This window comes from Tachysurus fulvidraco, chromosome 1 (genome assembly GCF_022655615.1).
Source record: "Tachysurus fulvidraco isolate hzauxx_2018 chromosome 1, HZAU_PFXX_2.0, whole genome shotgun sequence".
Lineage (NCBI taxonomy): Eukaryota > Metazoa > Chordata > Actinopteri > Siluriformes > Bagridae > Tachysurus > Tachysurus fulvidraco.
In genome coordinates, this window is record NC_062518.1 from 26,348,146 (window position 1) to 26,375,813 (window position 27,668).

Genomic DNA, 27,668 nt, shown 5'->3' on the forward strand with positions numbered 1-27,668 from the left:
CCTCCCCTTCATCGCCACTATCACCAATGGCTCTATTCCATCCAACTGCATTCAAGAGAGCAAGCCTTATTTCCATCCTGAACAAACCCACTCTGGATCCATCAGACATTAGAAACTACAGCACTGAACACTAACACTTCTATCTTTTTTTTTCTAAAATCCCCAAATCTACCCCCTATATATCTCTTACAGAACAACCTCTAAGATCCCAAACAATCTGGCCCATTCCAGAGAAACTGTACTTCTGGCCATCACCGAGAAGCTACATGCTGCTAGATCTGTCAGACTGTCATCAGTCCTCATCCTGCTTGATGCTTCATTAGCATTTGATGCACTCATCTACAAGACTCTTTTCTGCATCCTCTTAATTCTCAAATTTTGTTGCAATGCCAATGAGGTAACTTGAATCTAACATGTGACCATAAAGTGTTCTACAGGAATAGAGGTATGTTAAAATAAAAAATATGCTCAATTAGAGAAGAAATACAATAGCCTATCCATCGTACTGTAGGATTCCATAGTCCCAAGCACATAATGACACAATGTAAATGTGGCCCAACAAAGAGTTATAAAATAAAGGGAAAAGACTTTTCCAGCTGATTCTCAAATGAAATAGAACTCTAATTCATTATTTAAAATATCTATCAGTTGTTGGGTAGAATAATTATTAACACATTAATGAATTTCCAAAGATTATCATTACTGTTATGTAATGTTTGAGAGAACAGGGATCGGCTATAGCTGTCGTCAGTTGGCTTTACTTAACATTCATTCATTCATTTTCTACCGCTTATCCAAACTTCTCGAGTCACGGGGAGCCTGTGCCTATCTCAGGCATCATCGGGCATCAAGGCAGGATACACCCTGGACGGAGTGCCAACCCATCGCAAGGCACACACACTCTCTCATTCACTACAGACAATTTTCCAGTGATGCCAATCAACCTACCATGCATGTCTTTGGACCGGGGGAGGAAACCGGAGTACCCGGAGGAAACCCCCGAGGCACGGGGAAGAACATGCAAACTCCACTCCGGGAATCGAACCCCCAACCATTGGAGATGTGAGGCAAACGTGCTAACCACTAAGCCACCGTTCCCCCTATGCTTTACTTAACATTTCTCTACATTTTGTGGTTCCTTGCTGATGCCGAACCATCAAAAATCGTCAAGATCGTCGTTATTATGTGCTTTGATTCTCTTTGTACTTTTCCCTGTAAGTAAATTTCAATGCTTCCACTTTTGTATCTTAACATGATTTTAAAAAATTCTGATAAATCCTTTAAAAAGTAAATGAGTTTTCCCCCATGAATATTCTCAGGTTGAAATCGGTTTGACCCTTTGTCTTTTAAACTACCCTCTGAGTGTAGCTAAGGGCTGAGACTATAGTCAAACCGCCCATCACAGTCGGAGTGCAACGTGTGTTTGCGTTTGTGCAAGCTTTCCCCGAGTTCAGAGATAAGACGTGCTCCGAGACACACACAGCTCATTTGTCCTGCACAGCATGGATGGCGCACTAAAAGTCGTGCTGCTGGCAGCCCTGATTCTGCTGGTATCTGCGAAGACATCTGACACTACACATTTTCCTAAGGAATTACAAGTACACATTGACAAAGCGCTGATAAATGTGAGAGATACGTATAAAGATCATCATGTTGCTTTTCATTCAATCATAGGAGAACCGAGGGTAAGTAAAGCTCAGGCAACAGGGTTGTAATGCTCAGGCACCTGGGAGAAAAAAGTGGTCTTTCCAAATTTACCAAAAACTATGAACAAATATTCAATTATTTTCAGGGCAACAAGAACATAAGCACATATGTATTTGTTATTATTAGTGATATATTGTAGTTGCTTTACTTTAAAGAATAGTAAAATTTCACTGCTTTTGGTTGCCGTCTTTGCGTCTTTCCGCCGATTAACGTTATATATAAACGCCTCCAGCTCTGACTGCGCGTGCACGCTGCGCGTACCTGTGCTTCTCCGTTCAGATAAAGCAGACAGCTGAAGACGCACTTTTGAAAGACTACAACACACGCGTGTAAAAGCAAAGTAAATAAAAAATCGCTTTTGGATCAAACTGATAAATAATCTCCTTTCCCATCGACGACATGTCCTGCATTTTAACGTAATTTTTATTGTTTATTTATGAAAGTAAAAATTATACTCATAGTTTTATGGTGGCTGAGATTACAGACAGGGGGCTGAAGCCACCCTAAAAAAGGGCTAGAACCGCCCCTGCTTAGAATACTAAAATATTCTGTAGGTTTTGCTTTTCTGTAAAATGAATAGTTTGATTCTTGGTTTCTTGTTTTATCAGTAGATTTTGTTAAGGATTGAATCTATTCAATTAAACCAGAAAGCAGCAAGTTAAATTGGTATCATTAAGTATAGACATAGTTAATGTTGACATTTTCATCTAATTAGTTATGGGTACGTTCGACCTGTGTTCGTCATGGCAGATCAGCTTCAAATCTGAAAGTAAACAGCTAAAAACCACTCACGGGGTGTGTGGTTCGGTGCCTTGCTCAAGGGCACCTCAGTCGTGGCCGGCCCGAGATTCGAACCCACAACCTTGGAGTTAAACCTACTTCCACCTTTACTTCAAATCAGTATTTTGAAAATGTGTACTAATGTGGCTAGCTTTTCCTCTTTTTCACAGTTAATGAACAGCATCTACAATGTAAATCTCAAACTGATAGTCAAGGAGTGTAAGAAGAATACTCGCAGCACAGACGAATGTGTTCCACAAAAGCTGTTGGTATGTATTATACGTATCCTTATAAACCTTAACTTTATATATATCTCCAAATGCAAATCCCATGTTACATTAACATATTTAATAACAATAGATACGCTGCAGCTGTGGATATTTTGTAACATTACAAAGTCTTTCCTTTTGTTTTTACACAGTACGTGATTGACTGCCTTTTGTGTAAGAAAAAAGATAATCAAGAGCTGCTTGATTGCGCCAAATTTGTAGATGTCAAAAATGTAAGTCACAAATATAACATAAGAGCAACTAGAAATACACACCACCAGAGATGGGGGACTCAAGTCATAAGACTTGACTCGAGTCAGATTTAAGTCGACAATTTGAGATTTGCTTGACAAATACTAAAAAAAGTCTCAAATTGACATTCATGACTTGAGACTTGACTCGGACTTGAGTTAAATGATTCAGACATGGGGGACTCGACTTGACTCGAGTCAGACTTAAGTCGCAAATTTGAGATTTGCTTGACAGATATTAAAAAAGACTCGACTTGACATTCATGACCTGAGACTTACTTGTGACTTGCACAAGCGTGACTTACTCCCACCTCTGCACACCACAGCCGACCTAACGACATCATCTGTACTGGCTGCACTAATTACACTAGAATATTTTTTCTTTTACAGAAAAGACGTGATGATGTTCGTAGTACATGTAGGGAAAATTTTACTGGAGGTAACACACTTCTTCTGAAGGATGATCAGAAGATGGGCAGATGTACTGGGTGTATGTGAAGCCGCAGAAATCACAACAGCAAAATTCTACATATATATACTGTATATGTATGATTGATATGATAACATTATATAATTGTTTATGTGGTCAAATACTCAAACTCATTTATAATGTTAACGATTTACAGTTCATTGTGTAAACAAATGTGGCAAAAGCAAAGTAATTACAAACATCTGTACACGCTACACAAATCTGTCAGTTTTATTTTATTTCAACAGTTAATCACAGCCTTTAGTTCCCCATGTGATCCAGCAGAAGGATCCAGGTTCAATTCTCAGGCAAAGATCCAACCCAGCCACTGACAGCTTAACTCTCGATGCCGGTCCCGAGCCTAGATAAAGTCAAAGTACAAGATACAATTTGACCCTAATGTTAAAGTGTAACTTCTGTCCTCCAAATATCTGCTATCGGACAAAAAAAAAAATCAGGTTATATTTCTTAGTAACAAGCCATCATTTAAAACCAGTGTTCAGTTTACATTCATGCATTTGGTGTTCAGATGTGAATCAAGCTATAGGGCAGATTTTATATAATTGTTGATTGTTGTTGAGCAGGTCTTTGTTCTAAACTCCTGCTGCTGAGAGACCAAAAAAACCTCAAAAAAAAAAAAAAAAAAAAAACTTTCTACAAGAAATAGGTGAAGTATGTTTTCCCTCCACACACAGGAAATCAATCTGATTTCTGGTCAACATAACGCACCCTCCAATTAACGCTGAAAACACGTCTGTAGTGCTGGTCTAAAGTGATAATGTGATGCACTAAAACACACACTTGGACAAACTAATGTCTTATTTAAAGCAATGAATCACAAAAAGCTAAACAGTTGTTTCCATTCATGTGAACATTTTGTGAACAAGGAATTCTGTGTAGCTGAACTGCCAAAAAGTTAGTTGAATACTCTTGAAGCACAGGTTTACCTTGAACATTTTGACGTTCAGATGCTAACAAGGACCTGATAAAGCTAATAATAATGCAGTTCGATTTAAAACTGAACTGGAACGGCAGCACAGATGAATCTAGCTAATGGCTCAGAGTCAATCACAAACTAAAAGAAAATGCCATTTTCTACATTACCCTCACACCATTTCCTTCAGGAGTGCAGACCGAAGCCGGATACGGCCAGTCACAGGAGCCTGTTTCCCGTCCACCCCAGTTAGTAAAAGACGGTACATATTTATGTCAGGAAGAAGCATTATTGATTAATGTATACAATGTTCAAATGTAGTGTGTAATTTTCACATGTATAGAACATCTTAGTGGTTTCACCATTTATATCAAAGTAATGTGATTTATAAAAAAACAAAAAAAAAACCATTAAACCATCCTTCCATTCTACATTTTTATCCATCAGAGCCAAAATAACAATTGTGTAGTCCTTACCAACTTCTATAAACACAACCTCAGGTGATAACAAATGTTTTTATTCCCCACAAAAAGAACAAAATTCAAAAGCCAGGTAGGAAAAAAAATTAAAAAATCAGTACACTCAATAATTCAATGTGTTGTGAAGAACTTCTGGCCCAATCTTCTTCACAGCATTGCTTGGATTACTGATGTTCGAAGGGAATCATTTATGTACAGAACTCACATTAACTTGGCTATTACAACACATTTTTTTGTCTCCTCCTGGTGTGACTGTTATCATTGTCCTGTTGCAGATTTGTCTCTAAAAAAAAATTCTCATATATAAAGTGGATTTGTTCATTATCTCAATAACTAATTGTGCAAAGTTATGTGGTTGTAAAACATGTCCAAATCATTATCCCTTCATGCTAAGCAGCAGGTATAATGATTGTCAGCTACCGCTTGGCCTCCAAAGGATACAGATCCAAACCTTTAATGGTTTATTTAGAGGCATTATCACAACACTTAATCATGCGGTCTTATTCTTTTTGGAGATAAGGCCCTTTTCCTAGCCACCCTTCCACGGAAGCTGCGTGTTGTACCTTTTTCTGACTGTGTCAATCATGAACACAAACATTCAAAGAGTTAACAAAAGCATGCAGGTCACACGATGAAGCTCTTGGGTCTGATCTCTGTGCATTAAACAGTCTGAACTTGGCCACTCCTGAGAAACCAGGCAACTACCTCGAAGGCTCATAACTTGAACACAATCCTTCTCACTGTAGAATGATAAATTTAAATTTCTTTTAGCAATAAAACCTCTAAAGTTGTTTAAGCATTCCTAGATTGATGAGGAGCAAAAATAGCTTCTCCGAGATCAAGTCATCATGTAAACACACCATTTTCATAGAGGTTTTGCCATAGCATGCTTCATAACACAGTTCAACTAATCATTGATAATAATCAACTAACTAATCAATGAAATTCTTTGTTGACTATTATTGATTAGTTGTTGCAGGATGACTTGATTGTGGATTATTCCTCTTAGTCAAAACGCTAATTGGAAAAAGGAAAAAAAAAAGTGACAAACTAAGATTTGACACCACATTCAACACCACTAAATCAGTGTTTGGTTATTGAGCCAAGTGATGGTCAATCAACACAGAAGGTGTCATGTTTGAAGAATTTATTTTCTGGACATTCAGAACCGAAAGTTATAACAAGATAATGAATCTTCTGAAAAAAGTATATTTTGGAATAAAAAACAAAACAAAAAACAAAACAAAAAAAAAAACCTGCAACCTAATCCAAACTATAACTGATGGGGAAACATAACCAATACAAAAACATTTCCAGTCCTTCACAGTACACAACAGTGATTAAAAAAAAAAAAAATTAAAAAAAAATTCCATGAGTGTTTGCGTTTGTCCCCAAACTGGATCTGCAATAATATTAATATCAACATCAATAAAAAATAATTACAGGTTAAAAAGTGGGGCCTGCACCACTGGGAATAGTGGTCAGCAGCGGTATCAGTAAGTGTGTGAGAGACACAAGAGAGCAGGTCACTGTAGAAGGGGTTGGATTATTTTTTTCCAGTCTATGCCGAGAGATCACTGTTGTCAAACCGCTCCTGGTCGTAAACCTCAGCAGCGACTTTCCGACCTCCAAACCAGCGGTTGTTAAGCGCCTGTATGGCCTTGTTCATCTCGGATGCTGCTGAAAACTCCACAAATATCTTAACGATGACCTCTGCATCCTCCTCCTCCCCCTGCTTCTCCTGGTAAATAATCACTCTGTTGACAGCACCAAACTTTCCACATTCTTCAGTTACCTCACCTTCCAGGTCATCGTCTATGTCTTCGGGGCCTACCATGTTCCTGAGCACCATAACTGTTGACTGTGGGTGAAGAGAAGCAGTGTTTTATGACAATGGCATGCTGTTAGTCATTACAGAAATGAATGGGTTACAGAACCCATTCCAATTGTTCAAATAATTTGCACTAATAGATTCATAACATCTGTGCATCAAAAAACACTTTCCAATGCAACTGCAGTACACAGGTGGAGATTTGGAAAACTTGACGGACGTCGTCTTCAGCTAAAAATGACATGTTATGGTTGTGTGAGAGGACTGCTTAACGCAATTAATTTCATTACTGCTGCTCCATCAGCAGGGTGCCTCTGGGAAAATGGATCTGGAAACTAGGCACTTTCATATACAATACATACACACACTTTCATGTGTTAATATTCTCAATATAAGCAAAGCTTGAAGAGTAGATTCAATTACAATCCCATATCAGTGCTGGTAACAATAAGTAATTGACTTTATATTAATCAATCAGGGACATCATGGAACATTTTATTTCACTCTGTTTATGCAGGTTGCTGCCATGTGCTGCTAGCAGTGAACTCCCTGTGCTCGGTTTAATATCAAAGATGATATGATGTATTGTTTGCTCCAAAAAAAGAATATGAAGGGAGCCGACTTGAGCATGCTGAACGTGACTAGCAAGTGTGCTGAATAAAATACAATGCCCACGCTGGCCCTTTGCGGACAACATCGGACAAGGATTCAACAAGATCTAAAGCCCTAAATCTCACCTCTTGCTTCCTCAGCAGTTTCTGCATGACCATGTGTCTGGCACTGCTGCCCGAGATGCTCATGTGCTCCTGTTCACTGAGCATCTCCTGGCCTGTCCCGTCTAGGGCTGCTTCCTCCTCTTCCTTATCTTTCTTCTCTTTGGCCTCCTGTGCGGCAGCCACAGCGGCAGAGATCACCGGCGGAGAGGCCAGGACAGGGTTCACCAGGCCCACTTGGGGTATTACAGGGCGTGCTGGTGTCACACCTGCACAGAAAGGAGAAGTCAGAACATTTGCTATAGACACCAAGTACAAACAGGGCCACAGAAGACTATAAAACCCACTAAATAGTGTGTGTACAAATAAGGGATTTATTTAAGGCCCAAGTGCCCCCAAAACAGACAAACCACAATCTGACTAAAAATATATCCTTTACATTTTTACACTGTTTTAGAAAATCATTAAAACAAGATTAAAATGAAAGGTCAAAAAAGGAAAAACAGCTAGTGACATACTTAGAACTAGCTACTTTTCTCTGAATACATTTGCTAACTATCAGCAAGCAGGTAAATACATAAAATAATACTGCAATAGAAGGACATCGAATGTAGATTTTCAAATGAAGAAAAAGGTGGACAAAATGGGGCCAGTCTTCCTCCTTATGGACAGATGAACTTCACATCCCTGTAAGGGCTCTTTCCCCTCCCTCATGTCAGTCAGTTCAGTTGAAATATTACCCAGATCAACTCCATAAAATATACAGCACTCACTGGCCAATGAGAATGAGAGATTTGATTATGAGGGGAGGGGCTAGAAACAATCCTCTTCACACTTGGTTGGTGGGGGGAATAAGAGGCCACGGTCAGGGTGATTGTGGATTGTGGAGAGTAAAGACAGGGAAGGGAATATAGAGACAGAGAGAAAGAAAAAAAAAATAAAGAGAGAGAGAAAGAACGTGAGAGAGATAGAGAGACAGAGAGAGAGAGAGAAGAGAAAATAAAACAGAATCTATTAGTGGATAGGTCCTATGACAGACCTTATTCAACTATGTAATTGTGTAGAAAACTAAAGAAACCTGGGGAAGAGAGTGGTTTGAACACAAGCTATAAGCCTGGCATGTTTTAACAGAACGTAAAAGGACAACAAATGTAACTGTACAAAACAAGGTGAGCATGAAATTCAATAACAAAAGCTACAATTCATGAGATTACTGCTCACGAATTAAAATACGACAGTAAAGATAATCACAACCAGTTACACAGTTTGTACAACAAGGATTAAATAAAATGATTGGAATTATATGCAAGTCTGCATGATTGGCTAAGAGTTTAAAATAAATAAATAAAATAAAATAAAATAAAATAACCATTCATGCAGACAATTCCAGGGTCAACAAGAGTCCACAGCTTTTAAAACGCATAATGTTAGGCATACACAATACAATTTCCTTCAACATTCAGATAACGTTCTTTGTTTTCATTTCATTCTTTTTTTTCATGCTCTGCAAGAGGTGGAAATGGGGGATTAGTTAGCCAAACACCCCTGGATTAAGTTGCTGGAATAAGAGATTTTTTTGGCGATGTAAGAAAAGGACAGACCTAGCTACCTCAATGAACTATTTCTCAGGAAGTCAGGAAAAAAATATCATCCACCCGTCCTGACACTAGTAATAAAATGGTACAAAATAGAGAACGAGTTATGAATAAAGCGGATCGAGGTCACGTTAGCAGAGCTGTAACAATTAGTCCTAGCATACACTGGCATTATTGAAAAACTACACACAGAAGATATGACTACACTCCTCATAACTGTGAATGCAAGTAACTGTATCGTCGTTGTGTTCAGCATGAGCACGCTTCCCTTTTAGATAAACTAGAGCAAAGATCAGAAACTTTTTAGACCAGCAGAATAAGGTTCGTCTCACGTATACAGTGTTAACTCCCACATGGAATTTTGTACAATATAAATGTATAAATTATATGCTGAGCGGTTAAAACCTGCAGTGTGACTCATCAGGAAGTACTAGGAGATTTAAAGCTGTACAGTGTATGCCTAAACATTACCATTGTTTCTTCAAAGAAATTAAACAATAATCAGTTTTCCCACTTTGCAGCTGATTAATTGTCGGACCCCATTCATACACCAACCACGTAAGCATCATGCTGGGACTCCATGCACATGCTAGATGTGAGACACATTAGGTGACAATGCTAGAAGCACGATTAAGCTTCTACCATGTGTCAAGCCAGGAGAATCATGAGACCCTGGCCTACCTGTGATGACCCCTGGGGCTTGGGCTGCCATAACGGCCTGGGGGATCTGTGGCAGGTTCACAGAGCCGGCCGTCATTGCCCCTAGGATTGATGCACCAGCCACCGCTTCCTGGAACAAGAGGGGGACATATAGGAACACCGCCCAGACAGCGCCCGTTAACCAGTACATACAGGGTACGGACAAGACAGGACGAGACAGGACAAAGAAAGGACAAAGACTCACATGGACAAGACCTGGGCCTGCTGCATATAAAACGGCATTAAAAAAAAGGACCTTTCTTCCAGATCATTATAAACGTTATCAAGGAAGCCAAAAGCTGCAGAAGTCTTAACTGGCTGACTAAAGAGCGATAGTTTTATATATATGTGCATATACATACACAGTGTAGTCTAAAAGTCTGAGACCACTAGTGTTTGTTTTGCATTCTTTTCTTAATTAATTCAGAGCAACTCGTAAGAAACATACGTATATATTTACATGAAGTTCAGGTTCTTAGTGTTTTGGTATAGTATTTAATGACAGGATTTGTGTAAAATCTGATTATCCGTGTTTAGCCATATCCACTGATGTGTAGCTTATAAGAGTTATTGCTTAGGCAGAAGAAAATCTGACATTTGTTAAGATCACAAATTTGCTTATTTTTAAAGTTACATTAGATGTCATGCAGACTTTAAACAAACAAAAATAAATACAAATATAATAAATAAAATAATTACTTGCAGTTAAAAAAAAAAAAAAGAAAAATAGTCAAAGATCTAGTTCATTGTGGTCTCAGATGTTAAAATCCCACTGTGCGAAAATGTGGAAACGGCTGATAAGAGGGTACTTATAAGTTACATTTTACAGTTTTAAACTTGTAAAATGTAAATGTACGTTTTGGATTTTAGTAGAAACTTTGTTTTCATTACCTTTCGTTAACAAAATGTCTTGTTCCGTTAGCCTATATATTGTGATGCACATTACATTTTCTACAAATGTTTGACATTTTGTCAGATCTATTGGAAAGCGGACTCTGTATATAATATAATTGGGACAAGCTCTCCGGTGATGCAGCAGGTAAAACAAATCTTATATACATTTTATTTGCATCACCAAAGGAAGATTCCTGACTCTCACGTGAAATTTTCTAGTAAGATCCAAGTCTCTAGCTCCTATTGTAGATCACTTGGGATTCACAAAAATACTCTTTTGCAATTACTTGTGATTAGACAAATCCAGCAGTGTGCCGAGCCTCATCATTTCTCCAAAAGGCCAGACTTGCACATTTCTAGCAGAATATTATATAGGGCCATCCTTAAAAATATTTTGGTTTGCAGTAACAGTAAAAAAAAAAAAAAAAAAAAAAAAAAAAAAAAGAAAATTTTTGGTGATGTGATTGCGTAGGTATGACTTTAAACAAATTATCATATCGTGACGTCACTGACTGGGTCTTCAACCCGTGCCTTCGGGCGCATCATTGCAAACATCATTGATGCTGGGCAGTTTTTCCAGAACTTCGTGCCAAGTTAAAGCGGTGTCAAGCTGTTTTAATTAATTATTTAGATGTATTATGGTGCTCGAACCCGTATGACTTTGAACGGTAACCGTGAACGTTTTGTTTACTGAAGAGTTAAAAAAAAAAGAGGTCGGTCTTAATGCAAATTTACAACCGGCAAGTTGGTCCTAAATTCACAGGGTCGGTCGAATTACGGCAAACAAAAATATTTTTAAGGATGGCCTAATGATGTATTTTTTATTTTTAATTTAAAATGAGAAGCCAACAGAGCATCCTGCAGCAAATGGTTTGGCATTTTCAAAGATAACTAAACAGTTTAAGATTTCTAACAAAGATATTTAACAACTACTGCCTGTAGATTCAATGCAATCAGGCCCAAGCCAGGACATACAGAACATCATGACAAGACAAAAGAGCTAAACTAATTTGCAAGATTTAAAACTAGTAATCATTTTAACTATTATACATTATTACAGCTAATGTTATTTTATTTGTATAGTAAACAGTTGTGTATATAAATATGACAAGTATGACAACATATGACAGATTATAGGTTAAACTAGCTGGGTAAAGTGTTTTTAAAAAAAGATGTCTATAGGTCAATGATTTGTGCTGTAGCATAGACTGGGTAGGTTTACATGTTATAAAATGGACTGACGATCCAAAAATGGAAATGCAAAACAATTAACTTGTAAAGCATAAAAAGTCAACCTCGATATTTAAATGATGATTTATGAAAAGTACAGATTAAGTGGATTTCCTAATACATCCACTTAAGGTGTTAATTAGGCCTAAACACATGCATATCTATATTTAGCAAACTGAAATAAGAGATGCAGGTAATAACTCAAGGCCCGAGGCACCCAGATGAATATGAGGCATAATGCTGCCTTTTATATTTTAGCAGTGTGGGCTGCCTGGGACCTTCAGTCACCTGAAACTACAGCTGCCCAATCAGCATCCTGAATTTACATGGCTGTTAAATTAACATTCTCTTCAGACATCTATGGCACAAATGATTACCAGCATTACTAGGAGGTCCTGAAGACAAGTCTCTCCGCACACTTATAAATCTACACAAAACAAAAAAGCACCAGCGTGCTTGGAACAGAATTGCCTGAAGGATTTACCAGACAGTTGAGGAAGTCTTCTGTCCGATTCTCCGGAGTGGAAAGATTCCATGCCATCTGTTTTTGGAGTTTACACGCTATGTTATCTTTCTGCATGTAAAAAGCTCGGTCTCATATAAGTAATGCTGTCTTCATGCCAGTCAAAACCTAAACTGACTTAAAGCAAGCCCTTACATACAGCACTATGTATCTCCACTAGCCTTATAAGCCCATTTAAAAAAAATAAAATTTCAGGCTGCCTTATTTTAATCAAGGAACCATTTTAGAGCCAAATGGAAGCAGCTGATCTCACACACACTCACACACGCGCACACACACTCTCTCTCTCCTGACTAACAATAGATGATAAAAAAGGCAAAAAGGGGCTCACCTGGGCGGTGATTTTGGCAGTTGCTGCAGCAGCAGCTACAGCAGCAGCAGGGGGAAGGCCCCCCGGTGCGGTGGGCGCCAGCATTGGGATGGGCGGGGTGACTGCCTTGCCCACACGTAGATATTGACCACCCAAATCAAACAGGTTCATAGAGGACACTGCGTCCTGCGCTGACTGGGCCTTGTCATACTCTAGAGAAAAAGGGAACAATAATATAAGACTCAACAGGTCTGAGAGAAATGTTCAACTTAAATCTTCTGGCAGAGCACTGTGTCATTTACTGTGTAATTACCAGAGGGCACTTATGGCAAATTGTCCGCAACTGAGCCTAAGGAAAATAACGACAACAACAAAAAAACAAAAACTTACTATGAAAGCATGTGAGGAACCTGCCCCCACCCCTCCTCTATCCCCTGCGAGACATATGTAGAGAATAGCATTCCGCTATGACTGACCGCTCTCGGCCGCATACACAGTATTTTCAACCGAACACAAACGGAGGCCTCGCTCTCACCTATGAAGCCGTAGCCCTTGTGTTTTCCTGTCGTGGGCTCCCGTGCCAGCATACAGGACTTGATTCTCCCAAAGGCCTCGAAGACGCTCTTGATGTCGTCATCTGACAGGTCAGGGTGCACAGAAGCTACGTAGATTCTGTTAAAGGCGCGGGCTTCTTCGGCTAACTGGTCTATGATCGGCTGAGCCTGACCAATGTTGCTAGGTCGTCCAACCTTTGAGGATACATTAAAACAAATAAAAAAAACACATCTGATATTTATCTATTGTAATTATTCTAATCTCAGCAGATTGACATTAAAAATCTTTCTACAATTTAACCTGATTTGTTATATAAAGAAAAGAGAGACTTACTTTAATGTTTCTCCCCCCTAACATGACCGAATTCATCTGCTCTAATGCCAGCTGTGCTGCCTCCGGTACCTCATACTCTACAAATGCGAAACCCTGTAGAGAGGGAGAAAAGGGATGGACATCATCTAGTCAGACTCTTGGAAAAAAGGTATGTACAGGTTTGACTGACTGACAATGAACATGGAAACTTTCATGCCTTGTGCTTTAGTGTAACCGAGTCCCAGGACATGTCAATGCTCTTGATTGGCCCGAAAGGAGCGAATGCTTGTCTAATGGTATCCTCTCCAAGCTCGTAGTAGATTGAGCCTACGTAAACACGGCACATTATGGCAAGCGCTCGCTGCCGCTGTGCTGCAACCTGAAATGAAAAACTTAGACCTCAGTCTACTTCAAAAGATCAAATAAAACCCATTTATTAAAAATTACAAATAAAAGCATGAACTCTTTGTGATTGCAGATAGGACCAGCATACTCTGAACATACTGGCACAGAAGACATAGCACTTGCCCTGCTTTACCTCCTGACATCACAAACATGAGTACTGAGCAACTACATGTATGCCAAGAAATAGAGGAAGACCATGCATGCTATTGCCTTATTAATAGTTCATATCTGTTTACAAAGCCTGAAAAAGTCTAAGCTATTTGCTGTTGCTTACCGACTGTAAGGGTGAAAGCGAGTCACCGAAGCCAGCCATGGTCAGTGAGGCCATCTGTATGGAATTGGGTATCTGGAGTAAAGTGAGAGATTTACAATGATTTATCTGGATTAAAATTTCTGAATGCTTCTCAAATCTTTCACTTAATATACAAAAAATGATTATTTTAATCAATCACATTTGCAGCCATCTCTCCGAAACTGCATGCAGATACAAGGAGGTGTGTCCAAAAGCCATCCAAGTTATCTACAGGTACCTGGAGGTTGTTAATCGGTTGCTGCTGAGCAAGGCTCTGTTTGACCAGCACACTCTTGATGCTCTGCTCCATGGCATACTTCTTTGCCTGTGATAAAGCCAAGAAAATTCAATACAAAATCAGCAAAGACTCATATTAACCGTTTTTGGGTATGACTCATTGTGGAGCATGTCAACATTATTACATAAAAGCCAAAGCACACACCAGCAGATGAGAATACTACTTAGACACATCACACTAGTACTGAAGACATCAATCTAGCTTTTCTCTTCTCCAATAATTGCATTCAACAAGTACAGGAATGGAGAACGAGGCCATAATTATCAACTGTTAGCTCGATACAGCTGACATGATTATCGCTTTACAGAGACAAAGCGGTGAGTGTTAGACTGCAGTATGTGTATAAAGATGGTTACCTTTTGCAGGGCCTCCTGCTGTTCGGGCGTGAGAGGCGGCAGGCCAAGCTTCGAGGCTGTGCTCTGTCCATTCTCCATCATCAGAGCCTTGCCTCCCTGTGGAGAACAGACTTGTGAGACCCAAAGCTTGTGTGATATAACCCTTAATTTTATGACAATTTAATTTCAGAGCAAACACAGCCTTAAATTTGAAGGGGAAAGAAGATAAACATTTAGTTCAGATGAGAGCACAATTTTATACTGAAGTGCAAATCTAACGGAAGTGAATAAATTTTTTCCTACACTTCTTGGGGTTCAAGCTGCTGTACATGCTCGGAAAAGGGCAGGACATTTTCAATATACTGTTGTGTAAACCTATACAAAACAAAACCCTACAAAGACATTAAACTGAAGAGCTATGCTCATCATTTTGGTAGAGAAAACCCAAAACACACTGCAGTTCTCGGAGATTCTGCTTATTAAGCTTACGTAAAAGTTTCAATAGGGAAACAAAGACTGTACTTTTGTCCCCTTCAACAAAAGAACTGGTGTTCAGGGGAGGATGCTAGACACTTTCCCTTAAAAGTGAGAATGCTACAGTGAGTGTTATAAGGTGTCCTGCCTGACTCAGTACTACACAGAAGAAAGCTGAAGTACCTTTGCTCAAATGAACTCCAGTGATGCAGAGCCCCCCTTAAGGAGGTTTGAACCCAATTTGTTCTGCCATTGGCTTTGGAATTATAGTACAGTCAAGAGATAAGCTCTACAGCACAGACGACACAGAGAGAAACGACATAAAAAAGGAAAAGAAAAACACAAACCTACTTAGAACAGGAGATACTTAGTAGCGAGACAACAGACTGAGAACACTGACATCAAAAATCAGGGAAAACTTCTCCAACCAATTAGGGCATCATGAAGTCCAACATGTTATTGATGATTTTTTTTTTCTCTTTTAAATACATTGTTAACGTGACCTGATATTTATTTCTTTAAAAAAAAAAGAAAAGAAAAATGCAAAGCTAAGAAAAACAAAACACCTTTGTAGAAGTGACGTGTACTGGCCAGTTCCAAGGCTCGTGACATCTACAAAAAATGTACATATGGATGACGATGGAATGTGGGACCACTTACTTGCTCTCTTCCACGTCCCTTTGCTCTCTACTAAGGTGTCCTAATGCAGGTCACTTGTGAAGAAAAATCCTGGGAGCCCTCTAATAGTTTATTTACTGTTCAGAATCTAGAAGAAAAAAAGAAACCATGCATACATTGCGTTCCAGAGAAGCAGAATGCAGATTAAATAAAAACAATAAAAAAAAAATAAAATTAACAAAAAATTCTTAGCGAAATGAGACAAGGCATCTAAAGCATTGAAAATATAATTAAAATCCAAAATTTTTTTTATTTCCTTCTAGTAAGGTACACATTTGTGACTTTCTATGAAGAGGTCACTGTGTGAAAAAATAAACGAATAAAAAAAAAAGTCCTACTGCCGATACGAGCCATAAACATTCGTCTTGTGTGTGATTTTATACTTCTTGAGACACAAAACAATAAATGAATGTGACTCGTATAGCATATTTTCAGATTATTGTGCTAAATGTAGCTTGCACCAAACTGAAATAAAAGCAAGCAGATTTTTTGTACTCCAGCGCCACTGTGTTCACTGGGACGCCATGGGGTAAACACATTAGAGAGTCATATGATCGCATACATATGGCCACAGAAATTACGGATGTCCCCCCGATGAATGAATCCAACAGACACAGGATTTAAGACTTGCATTATGTATCAGTCTATATGTCCATCAACAGATTGTAACATCTGTTATTTTAAACCCATCAATAAACTATTTTTCATACTTCACCTGTTACCAAAAATTCCCTGTTTTACCTTTCACCTGCTTGCCTCTGAGCTGCTGTAACCATGATTCATGGTTTCATTACCGCATGTTTAGGTTTCTGAAATGTAATGTTTATCGGTCTTCTATCACATTTCTTTAATAAGTGCTATATATTCAAAACTCAGCCGCAGCACTGACTCTCAGTACAATAAATAAATAAATAATCTGCCAGGCTCTTTGCATGGGTTTACTATAATGCTCCTCATACAGTGTAAACTTCTCAATCCAACACAGTCTAACTTCTCCGTCTGAGAGTTCCTCTGATACTGGTCTACGTTTGATTAGACACTCGTCCAGTCTTCCAAGGGTTGCTGTTCATTTAGTGCTGCTCCTCCCATACTCTGGGATGCCTCGCCTCCACATCTCAGTGAATGATCAATCCTTTCACTGTTTAGATCTAAACTCAAGAACCACCAGTTTCACACTGCACTACTATACTCCCGGGCCTCTGCAATCACTCCTGCTTGCTGTTCACTGTTCCTTGTTTTATTTGCATTTAAAGTTTTAACGTTACCTTTTTCTAATTGACAAGCAAGTCTGCTTTCTTTTAAACTTCTTGTCACACATACTGGGCGATTTTAGGCTGTAATGTTTTTCTGCATGTATTATTTTCTTATTATGACAATGACTAAAAGATCCTTACACACTTGTGATACTCATTCAAAAGGTAAGATGAACGAATAATTCTACATATTTCATTTTAATCAGAAAAAATCAAGCAAATACTTTTAAGTGAACACAAACTGAGAATCAACACAAAAATATTCTGGTATCTGTCTGGACAGCAAATTGCCTTTTAAACCCAAAATTAAGGCTCACTTTCCTCTCATCTGTTCTTGATGATGAAATTATACATGCCTACATTTCCCCTACAGTAGGGTCTTGTGTTTTATCACCAGTTCAGATCTCTTCGTGGCTCTCATCTATAATCACACTGATGCTGTTCTGTTCATACGAAGCCTGTGCAGACACATCAGCTACTGAATAAAGTCCAGGAGTGAAACAAAGTTGGCGCAGCTAACAGAACTAGCAAGATTTGTTTCCCACCCGTATTCCGGCCCATTTCGTCCACTCCATTATGATTGGCTAAGCGACTCTCGCCTCCTCCACTACCATTGGCGGAGCGATTCTAAGTTGTCCAAAGAGCCAATCACCAAGCAAGGAGGTGTGATTTGACGGAATTGCGGTGTCTTTTAAAAAAAAGCACGCACGTTAGCATGAATCCAACAATATGGAGGCGCGTTACAAATAGCTAGCTACATAATACGTGGGGTTTAACTGGCTTTAAAGTACTGAACACAACCAGATAGCTTTATTATCAAGGATAAAGCGTAACATTAAACACATATTCAACTGAGTAGAGAATAATTTGTTAGACTACAGCGAGCTTTAACTGGAAGGTTAATTCAAAGCTAGTCCACCTCAGCAGCAACAGGCCTCGACCAGAATCCCGCTCTCAGCTAGCTAGCCGGATTAGCTAGCAGCGCGCGTGCTAAATGAAATTTAATCCCTACTATCATACAGTGTACTAAAATGCAGCCGTGCGTGAATATACACAACACGTATTCTTACAATGACAAATAAATAATAAAAAACAAGAGAAAAGTGGTTAGTTTACCACAAAACCCGCTACCGCCATGAAGCACTGTCCCACACGGCCGCCTACGGTGGCGAAGAAGACTATGAAATATCGCGAGATTGTGATCTCACGTACCTACAGTTGATCCGCTAATCTCGCGAGATTTCACCCATAAAAGCGATTTGCTGCTGCATCGTGTTTCTAGACCATTCCTTCTCAGTGGACGTGTAGTAGTTTTACAGTTTACTAATTTTATCTGTGAAGCTAAATGTGATGAGTAACCATGAGATATCACACTATATATATAGATCAGAATCAGAAGAATATATATATTCTTAATTCTGATTCTGATATTCTATATAAATAAATGATTATATATATATATATATATAACTTTGTAATAACAATTACATTACTGTTATTTCACATGAAGTGACATTGATTTTATATATATATTTGTATATTATATTATATATATATGATTTATTTATATAGAATATCAGAATTAGAAGAATATATATTCTAATTCTGATCCTCTTCTTCTAATTCTATCCTCTGAAGGGAAGAGTCCAAGTAGGAATTATTAACATATGAAAAGTACTCGCTAGCTCACTCGCTCACTCACTCACTCGCTCACTCACTCACTCGGATCCTGTGCCTATCTCAGGCGTCATCGGGCATCAAGGCAGGATACACCCTGGACAGAGTGCCAACCCATCACAGGGCGCACACACAATCTCATTCACTCACACAATCACACACTATGGACAATTTTTCCAGAGATGCCAATCAACCTACCATGCATGTCTTTGGACCGGGGGAGGAAACCGGAGTACCCGGAGGAAACCCCCGAGGCACGGGGAGAACATGCAAACTCTGCACACACAAGGCGGAGGCGGGGACCTCTTGCCATTTTGAAAGAAATATACACTTAATAAAAATCCACAGATGCATTTTATGATTAAGATTTTATTGAGCAATTTGAATAACAGACAATATTTGACACAAATTAAAAAAAAATTGCATAAATCAAAAAGCAGAATGTATCTGCTTTTTTTTGTGTGTGTTTTTGTTAACTATCTAAACAAGGCCTGGGAGGATTCCACCATTCATTGTGCAGCTATGCGAAAGTTACACACATTCATTTCTTCCTTTATCTAAATATCATCCACAAGCTACTTTCCATAAGATCCAAGATTTCAGGAGAACACAAAATGATTCATTATATAATTAAGAACATAATTTCATGTGTGACGCCACTGTTTGTTTTTAATCAGCTGTCCTACAGGAAAATAATCAAAAAGTTACAATTATTTCATAAAAAGATGTGGTAGCTGGACATATACTGCACTTCCAACATATTACTTTACCAAGAAACTTGGTAATAACATTCAGGTTCTGACATGCAAAGCATTACTATTGAGGTAAATGCAAACATTTATGAGCCAAAGCCATTTACAAATGTGGTAGTATCACAGAAATCTTCCTGAAGCCCAAATGGGAAACCAGATTTAAATTAAATTCTACATTTTAGCAGAGTGTGGTGCTTATTGTTGTATTCTGCAAGCTAAAACAATTTATGTCTAGGACTTTAAATTTTGACAATGTTGGCATAAACAGCATGAAGAAAAATGATGCAGCATATTGACAAGCCCCAACCCAAGAGTCCTAGTAAGATTTTCCAGAAGCAATGAGTTAAACATCTTTTTCATTCATCTACCCCAACCCCAGCTGCCATTATTGATTCCAGTGTTCTTCAGTGTTCTTTTGGCATGTACCTTACTTGCTTTTTATATATGTATGTAAACGGAACATCAATCATTACAAATACTGCTGTATATTTTGCAAAAGTAAAACTAAAAACAGCCCTTATAACCTTGATGGAGGGATTCCTTCTCATCCAACATGTTAATATATCATCTCTTGATGGGGTTTGTTAATTATATGATGGGATACATTTCACATTATAAAGTGCCTGTAGGTTTGGACTGGAAAGTCCAGTGCACAGATAAATGGTTCTACTTTGGTAGTGTGTGATAAGTGTTTCTAAATCAATATGTTCTAACTACAATTGCAAAAGTATTACAAAGGCTGTTACCAAACCATACTTTTAAGAGCGGTTTGACATTAACTGTAATTATTCGGATGATTTTCTTTATCCAATTTTATAAAGCATAAAGCCAAGTTAAATTAAAAGGTCTTACTCTACCAGCACTGGGATCTGACCCCAGAAGTGGCTACAGTAGTTTGTAGTTCAGAAGCTGAAATGAGCTACACTCATCATCGACTATAATAGGAACACCTTGCAAATTCATGCAACTTTCCAGTCAACCAATCATGTGATAGAAGTCATATTCGTACTGTAAGTCATGTTCAAACGAAACATCAGAATAGGGAGAAATTTGATCTATTGTGACTTTGACTATGGCATGCATTTGGTGCCCGTTCCAGATGAGGTGGTTTGAGTATTTTAGAAAATGCTTTTCTGATTGTTTTCCATTTGCGGCAAAAAGAAAGATCTGAGGAGAGAGCTCAAGTTTTGTTCAACTGTTGCATGTTGCGTTATCTCAGATAGCCAGTTTTTACAATTTTACAACACTCTTTCTCCTCTGACTACTCTCATCAACAAGATATTTCCACCTGCAGAGTGGTTTTGGTTTTTCCTCACCATTCTACGGATAGACTACTGGGTGAAAATCCCAGTAGGTCAGTGTATTCCTAAATATTTGATCCACTCCACAGTCACGGAGATCACATTTTTCATTTACATCAACATCCATCATTAACCGAAGCACCGGACCTAAAACTGCATGTTTTAACGTACTGCCGTCAAATGACTGGCTGACAGATAATTGCATGGACGAGCAGGGATGGAGGTATTCCTCTTAAAATGACTAGTGAGTATAATGGTGTTTATGTAGTGTGTCCTTGTTCTAAGGAAATGACACAAATAATATTGAGAATATTAAGCATACATTACACACAGAGAAAATCATATTCATTCTTACTTAGGCACTTTGTGCTTTGTAAGAACCAGTCCTTTTAGTTGCTTTGGGTCTCACATTGGGAGTTATAATCCAACTATAAACCAAAGGGCACTTTGCTACAGTACTGTACATTCATCAGCTCCTTGTCACCCATTTATTACTTTTTTTTTTTTTGCAGGGAATAATAAAACATACTGTATCACATAATTGGATTCTCACTGGGAATTGTAAGTCACACTTTCTAGTCATGTTTAATAGTTAAACAATAAATAAATACACGCTGCAGTTATCTTAAAAAAAAAAAAACTTGACAGTTTAAGACTCATGGGTATGCAAACCCATGAGAACCAATTTTTTTGTACAAATAGTATTCTTTCTTGTTTCAGTGTTCTTTGTTCTTAAGACTTCTCCTTTGCCAGAAACTTTTTGGATGGAGGATGGATATTACCATCCAGTATGGTAAAACAGTACTTAAATGTCCACAACGATCCATCAAATATATAAAGGAATACATGGTGGATTCATCACCAGTGAAAGAGCAACAAGCCCGTTGTGTTTTGGGAGAATGTTAATGGTCAGTGTTCTTTACAGCCTTGCTATTGAATTGTATCACTTCGAGGCATGTTGTGACCTTTCCCCATTTAAAAGTTTTGGTAACTCTTCAACTCCGTCTTTCCTTTCTCTCAGACCAGCTCCAGCCAAGTCGTTTGTTTTACAACAGTGCTCCAGTGCGACTCAGTGCGTTAACACGATGGCCGAAGGAGATGTGGAAGCCCCACCCCAGTGTTTCCCCAGCGCCTCTTCCAAAAAGCATGCCAACTTTTCACAGTCATCCTGTCCAACATCAGCACATAATCAGATGATATTATGGATGAAATTAGTAATTAAACACAGCACATATTCACAAGACCAATGCTGTCAGGCATTCGTGTTGTAGAAAAGGCTATTCAACCCACCTCGCTGATGAATGCATGGTGGACCAGCTCACTGGCCAGATCTCTGGGATGGTCAGCTTAAAAAAAAAAAAAAAAAAAAAAAAAAAAAAAAAAGGCAAATCAGATCATATTTAGTCTGTAATTAAATGGTTCTTCAGATGGTCAATATGATGAAAGAAAATTTTATAACATTTATTTGTTTTGTTTAGCATTAAATAACATTTTTTATTTACTGTCTTGCTGCAGAAATGTTATGAATAACCTTATGTTAATTTTTGTTATTATTTTTTAAATATTGTTTTTTCCTTTTCTTGATTTAGCCAATAAGAGAGCAGGACGTGGCTACCAGAAGCTTGCTACATTTATGTTGCCTTTAATACATGGTAGTAAATTGAACAGATTCTAGGAGGAAACTTGGACTATATTCAATTGGATTTGGTTGTTCTACTAATTTCTGTGTGATTTGGTATCTCATCATGTACATCTACATCGATATTTCAAGATATAAGGTTCCAAAGGTTACACCCATTGAAATTGAAAATTTTTTTTTTTAAAAAGACACTTTAAACGCTGGACTTGTACAGCACAGTGCCACTTTATACGTTATTTACACACCATACTGCACCTGGACACTTTAATCAGAATCAGATTCAGAATCAGGTTTATTGGCCATGTGTGTTGACACACACAAGGAATTTGGTGTATGTGACATGTATGTGAATGTGTATGTGACAACTTTGATTTGATTTGAGGCTAAATAAGGCTACAGAAGTAGGTGATGTACGTGGACTTACTTGGAAGAACATCACAGCTGAGCTGGCGGTGAAGTTTGTCGTCCATCTTCAAAAACAGCGAAAGCTGAAGAGACAGACAACACAATGTTTTCTGTATACAATGTCAAGCTGTCCGAATGAAAGCAGTCACAGTGGTGTGTGTTAACCTTACATGACTCCTGGTGCCTTCCTCATTAGCTTCTAAATTGCAGTGCATCTGGATAACCTGTTTGAAACAGTTAAATTTCATAACCTGTTACAGCAGACAGGCAATGTAGTGGTTTTAAGTGCGTATTAAGTGTGAAAACGGTTAACTTCTCAAAATATAAACTCTCTGAAACCCAAATCCAGTTAACATGTAGTCTACTATTGTCTACCTTTCTGGTTTCGGTCTCCTGAGGCTCTGGCGTTGGAGTCTTCACCGTCTCCATATGCTCCTGGGACAAAGAGAGGGCTCGCGGAATAGGATGCGGCCTCTGGGAGGCGAAGTTCATTAGGGGGTAGATCCCATTCCTGAACAAATATAGTAAGCAATGTGATAATAGGTCATTTAAACAGGTACAATAATGGATTTAAAAACAAAACCCTGCGTCTTTAACCAGCTCCCATCACCTTTACACTTACTTCACATCCTCAAGGAACTTGTCCAGCTCCAGTGGAGAAACATGGGAGTACCTTTCAAATAAAAGAGAAGGCAGTGAGGGGAAAAAAGTCAAGTGTGATGAGTAGAAAATTGGCACAGGGACATGATTGTCGTACTTTAGCTGGATTCCCGGTCGGTCGCTGTGGTTTATCTCTGCCATGATGCCATTTGGGTCTATAGCCTTGGTCTTCTCCTCGACACAGTTCTCAGGAAGCAGATCTGTTTCATAAGAAAATCATAATCAGATAGTTCTTAATTAGTTATACAAAAATATTTGCATTGAACTCGATCTTTGGAAGACTTACAACTTCAGGGCCCTCGTTTATTTCTGTTTACTCGAGATCTTAGAGGTTGGAACCCTTAGACATGTGACACACCATTCTTCCACAAAATGATGGTGATCGAGAGCACAGTCTAACACACCTCTCCAAAATCTCCCGTAAGTGTTAAACTGGACTGACATGAGGTAAACAAAAGACTCCTACGTACAATTTACTTCAACGTTCGTATTCATAAAACCCGTCAGTAATCCAAAATGAGGAGTCATCCATCAGTGACCACTCCCATCAGGATAGAAATGTTTCCTTTACTGCTGCACTATTAAGTCACCCCATTATAATTGAATGATCTCCAGCCATATTATTGCTGTGAGTATTAACATAACATAAGAAGAACAGCTGGACCAAAAACTATGGCAGCAAAATGTCCTTCACAACACAACAGAGCCATCAGGATATCCGTTCCTTTGTCATCTGTCTGTATACCTGGCTATTTTGGTTGCATCTACAGTGTCAGCTACTGTAATGTTGAAAATATTTTAAATCTATATGTAGAAAGCTATGATGTAATTATGGTCAAAATGTCCAACAATTGACTGAAAAATTAACAAATAACACTGCAGAAAACTGCTTCATCATGTGTCCTATATAGTTTATAAAATGGTTTGAACCCATTTTCTTTTGAAAGCATTTGCCTACATTGAAAAGCACATATTATTTCCATGAGAATGATTCAGTATTACAGCTAGTAGAAGCTTTAATACTAATCGGTGTTAGTGAACTTACCTACAGTTCCAAAAAAACCCCCCACAGTTTAACTAAAAAGTAGTGTTAAACGTTTGGTGATGCAATAGCGAGCTTTAAAGATATGAATGTTAAAATCTCATTTGGAATTCATATAACGTTCGGCATTCATCATGTAATTATTAAAGAACTTTATATATTTTCCTTTAATATTCCTATAACCTTATCTGGAAACCAAATTAATTAATTTTACATGAATTTAACAGCATTGTACTGAAAAATGTACTGGTGTGCAACAAGAAGAAATTCTCCCGCTGTAATGGTGTGTTCACTTACACTGGTTGCTGATGAAGCAGTGGGCAGCGAGTAACTTCAAGGAGTGGACCTCAAACAATACTCTGTGGAACAGCAGGTCATGTGCTGTCGGCCTCATCTTGGCCTCTGTGCGCACACATGACTGTGTAAACTCCTGAGTAAGCATTCAAGTAAATTGGTTTCAATAATAACCTATCATCATCATCATCATCATCATCATCATCACAAAGTTTATAAATTCCAAAAATATATTTATGAATAGTTTTCAATGACTTTTATTGTTTTCCCGTTTATACCACCCTGCCTTTAGGCACAGATTTAAAAGACACTTTTTTTAAGGAATCAAACCTTTTTTTCTCTTAAAATAGAAGTACTGATGCTACCAATTCTGTCCACAGCAAGTTTATCCGACACCATCCTGATTTATGCTTTTATCCTACACTATCCTGCACTTTTATAGAAAAATAGAGTATTTTTTGACCAAAAAAATTACGTTGTCTGATCTTTTTAAATTTTAACTATGTGAAAAGGGGGGTTAAAACTAACATTTTGGTATAACTAATGTGCATCTATCATGCTCCAGAGCTGAGATTTTAGCTGGAATGCTTTTCACACCCCAGTACAGTATCGGCAATGATTTTGAAATGCCATGTCGCAGAATCTATGCATAACAGGCTAAAAATAATCTTCACCCCAAGTTAGTATTGAGTTTCCTGACATGTATTGTGAATTTGGTGAGAATCGGGTTTGGGGTCCATTTTTGCCCAAAAATACGTTCAAGTGACCACTAAATCTACATAAAAACATGTCCAGAATACGGCATACTTTCTTCCTGGATTTTACTGAGATCCTAACATGCTATTGACAAAAAACTATTTGCTTTCATGGCCTCTAGACTGGATTCTCAGTGTTTGGCCAGCTGGCTGCTGTCTTGTTGCTTTGAGAAAACCTTGGCTAATTCAGAATGCATATTGTCCCAAGTCTTATTCAAGCATTCTCTACTGGCTGCATGTTAGGTTTCACATCGTAAAGCTCTTATTTTGTTAAGCTATAAGATATCATCCTAGTGTCTTGAGCGAGTTTAGATCATCCTCAGCACATCAGAGGCAAGTTTGCTGGTCTGATTTTTATTTATTTTCAAACATCTATTATCCCTAATCTTTAAATCTTTAAACTAGTGTCCCAGAGAATATGAAGTCCATATAATGTCAAATAACTCTGTGCGGGTTTTTGCCTGGCCTACTGTTTTTTTTCTACTTTATTTTAAATCACCCATTATTTTTTTATCACCTACATTTACAAAATGTTTATCGATACCTTACAGCTAGGTTCCAGTATGCGGTGTTTAACTTGTTCGTTTAACAGTATGCGGTGTTTAACTTGCCCCCCCCCCCCCCCATTTACAAGAGTAGTTTCCTGTAGTACATTTCCTGAAGTACACACACACACTGCTTTATAAGAAAATCATTAGCATGTTGTTTTACTCTCATGAGAGGGTCCTCCAGTGACTGCCCAGCATGTGCTATGGCCTCTTTGGAAACAGCTGTGTCACCATTGGCTTGAATCTCCAAAACTGCCATCTTGAGCGGAGGGAGAAAAAACAGAGCATCATCAGCCACTGTACTAGAGTTGTGACTGAGCAACATTTTTTTTTTTTAATCCAAGTCAGTTTTGATAGATTTGAGCTTTTTACCTCCAAAGCACAGATACCAAAAGAATATATGTCAATAGAGTAGTCGTCCTCAGCAACTACAATGAAAAAGGTAAAATGGGGAAATGAAATATTGGAATGTTTGAGTATATTTGGGTCAAACTATTAGAAGAGATAATTGTAGATAGAACAAGAGACAGAGAGACAGAGAGAGTTCGAGGGTGGAAGGGAGCTACAGATCTTGATGGACACTTACAGCCGTACTCTGGAGCAAAGTAGTGCTGATTTCGCGCCTCATCTCGGTGCTGGTGCACGTTTCCATGGATGGCCTCTGGGAATACTGGGAAAAGCATACAAACAGACAGCCTCCTCAAAACATAAGACAGGATGACGGCTTGAATTCTGTTTGTGTGTGTGTATAAAAGACAGAAAGTTCATGTAAACTGCAGCTGGTAATCATTTGTGAGGACTATGGAGTACTAGGCTGCTAGGCATCACAATGGAGAATGTTTACTGTACTCTCCTCCTTTTACAACATTTCAAGTAAAAATCACAGCGTATACAGAGACTCAAAATACAGAGGTAAAATTACAGCATAATGTAACGCTTGTGTATAATCATTATTATTATTATTATGTGTGCATTGTGGATGGTTTTGTTAGAACTGTGCATTTTTTAAATTCATGGTAGAAATAAATTGTCACGGTTTCGTCTTAATCTCAATAACATATTTTGATCTGGTACAACAAGTTTTGTACAGTTTACAAGAATTATTTTAAATGAGTAGCAAATGGGTGGAATACTGTTAGAAAAGGAGATTCATTTATGAACACAAAATATTTTAACCCTGAACAAATATTTTCAATTACAATCAACCTACCATGCATGTCTTTGGACCGGGGGGAGGAAACCGGAGTACCCGGAGGAAACCCCCGAGGCACGGGGAGAACATGCAAACTCCACACACACAAGGCGGAGG

General features: G+C 38.3%; 3 protein-coding genes and 1 non-coding gene across 11 annotated transcripts in view; 1 reads left to right on the forward strand and 3 right to left on the reverse strand.

The window, feature by feature from the left end:
- The first annotated feature begins 1,371 nt into the window (after nucleotides 1-1,371).
- Nucleotides 1,372-3,691, forward strand: LOC113657436 (cystatin-like protein). Of its 2 annotated transcripts, XM_027169214.2 has the most exons (4): nucleotides 1,372-1,685; nucleotides 2,658-2,756; nucleotides 2,909-2,989; nucleotides 3,398-3,691. In XM_027169214.2, exons 1-4 carry the CDS (start codon nucleotides 1,503-1,505, stop codon nucleotides 3,503-3,505), a joined length of 471 nt encoding a protein of 156 aa, XP_027025015.1. In that variant the 5' UTR covers nucleotides 1,372-1,502; the 3' UTR covers nucleotides 3,506-3,691. The 2 variants fall into 2 exon arrangements, with proteins under 2 accessions (XP_027025015.1, XP_027025016.1); XM_027169215.2 differs by lacking the exon at nucleotides 2,909-2,989 and having other exon boundaries at nucleotides 1,391-1,685.
- A 1,215-nt stretch (nucleotides 3,692-4,906) lies between these two features.
- puf60a (poly-U binding splicing factor a) lies at nucleotides 4,907-18,655 on the reverse strand. Of its 7 annotated transcripts, none has more exons than XM_027169210.2 (14): nucleotides 18,499-18,655; nucleotides 16,016-16,121; nucleotides 15,539-15,644; nucleotides 14,903-14,998; nucleotides 14,409-14,573; nucleotides 14,231-14,302; nucleotides 13,769-13,930; nucleotides 13,573-13,665; nucleotides 13,220-13,433; nucleotides 12,706-12,896; nucleotides 12,336-12,392; nucleotides 9,710-9,818; nucleotides 7,458-7,702; nucleotides 4,907-6,750 (listed from the first exon to the last, which is right to left on the reverse strand). In XM_027169210.2, exons 4-14 carry the CDS (start codon nucleotides 14,981-14,983, stop codon nucleotides 6,451-6,453), a joined length of 1,689 nt encoding a protein of 562 aa, XP_027025011.1. In that variant the 5' UTR covers nucleotides 14,984-14,998; nucleotides 15,539-15,644; nucleotides 16,016-16,121; nucleotides 18,499-18,655; the 3' UTR covers nucleotides 4,907-6,450. The 7 variants fall into 7 exon arrangements, with proteins under 7 accessions (XP_027025011.1, XP_027025009.1, XP_027025008.1 ...); XM_027169208.2 differs by having other exon boundaries at nucleotides 18,403-18,650; XM_027169207.2 differs by lacking the exon at nucleotides 15,539-15,644.
- LOC113657642 lies at nucleotides 14,012-14,146 on the reverse strand. Its single transcript, XR_003444204.1, has one exon. It is a non-coding gene; the product is annotated as a small nucleolar RNA SNORA57 (small nucleolar RNA).
- Nucleotides 18,656-19,312: 657 nt separating the features above from the next.
- Nucleotides 19,313-27,668, reverse strand: part of nrbp2a (nuclear receptor binding protein 2a) — a 42,164-nt gene continuing 33,808 nt past the window's right edge. The window contains exons 8-18 of the mRNA XM_027169476.2: nucleotides 26,946-27,029; nucleotides 26,732-26,787; nucleotides 26,523-26,618; nucleotides 25,060-25,192; nucleotides 23,818-23,920; nucleotides 23,683-23,733; nucleotides 23,436-23,571; nucleotides 23,231-23,284; nucleotides 23,080-23,143; nucleotides 22,307-22,362; nucleotides 19,313-22,184 (exon numbers count right to left, since the gene is read on the reverse strand). Of these exons, the coding sequence (XP_027025277.1) occupies nucleotides 22,086-22,184; nucleotides 22,307-22,362; nucleotides 23,080-23,143; nucleotides 23,231-23,284; nucleotides 23,436-23,571; nucleotides 23,683-23,733; nucleotides 23,818-23,920; nucleotides 25,060-25,192; nucleotides 26,523-26,618; nucleotides 26,732-26,787; nucleotides 26,946-27,029 (932 nt within the window). The 3' untranslated portion in view covers nucleotides 19,313-22,085. The remainder of the gene's footprint in view (nucleotides 22,185-22,306; nucleotides 22,363-23,079; nucleotides 23,144-23,230; nucleotides 23,285-23,435; nucleotides 23,572-23,682; nucleotides 23,734-23,817; nucleotides 23,921-25,059; nucleotides 25,193-26,522; nucleotides 26,619-26,731; nucleotides 26,788-26,945; nucleotides 27,030-27,668) is intronic.

What these genes read in the sequence shown, in the direction of transcription:
- puf60a (XM_027169207.2), bottom strand. Translation starts at nt 14,983, where the DNA reads ATGATGGAGAATGGACAGAGCACAGCCTCGAAGCTTGGCCTGCCGCCT. An exon ending in AGCCCCAGGGGTCATCACAG is followed by an intron (nt 7,703 to 9,709) that starts GTAGGCCAGGGT and finishes CTTTCTGTGCAG; the next exon opens with GTGTGACACCAGCACGCCCT. An exon ending in AACTGCTGAGGAAGCAAGAG is followed by an intron (nt 6,751 to 7,457) that starts GTGAGATTTAGG and finishes CTTCACCCACAG; the next exon opens with TCAACAGTTATGGTGCTCAG.
- LOC113657436 (XM_027169214.2), top strand. Translation starts at nt 1,503, where the DNA reads ATGGATGGCGCACTAAAAGTCGTGCTGCTGGCAGCCCTGATTCTGCTG. An exon ending in GTGTTCCACAAAAGCTGTTG is followed by an intron (nt 2,757 to 2,908) that starts GTATGTATTATA and finishes GTTTTTACACAG; the next exon opens with TACGTGATTGACTGCCTTTT. An exon ending in AATTTGTAGATGTCAAAAAT is followed by an intron (nt 2,990 to 3,397) that starts GTAAGTCACAAA and finishes TTTCTTTTACAG; the next exon opens with AAAAGACGTGATGATGTTCG.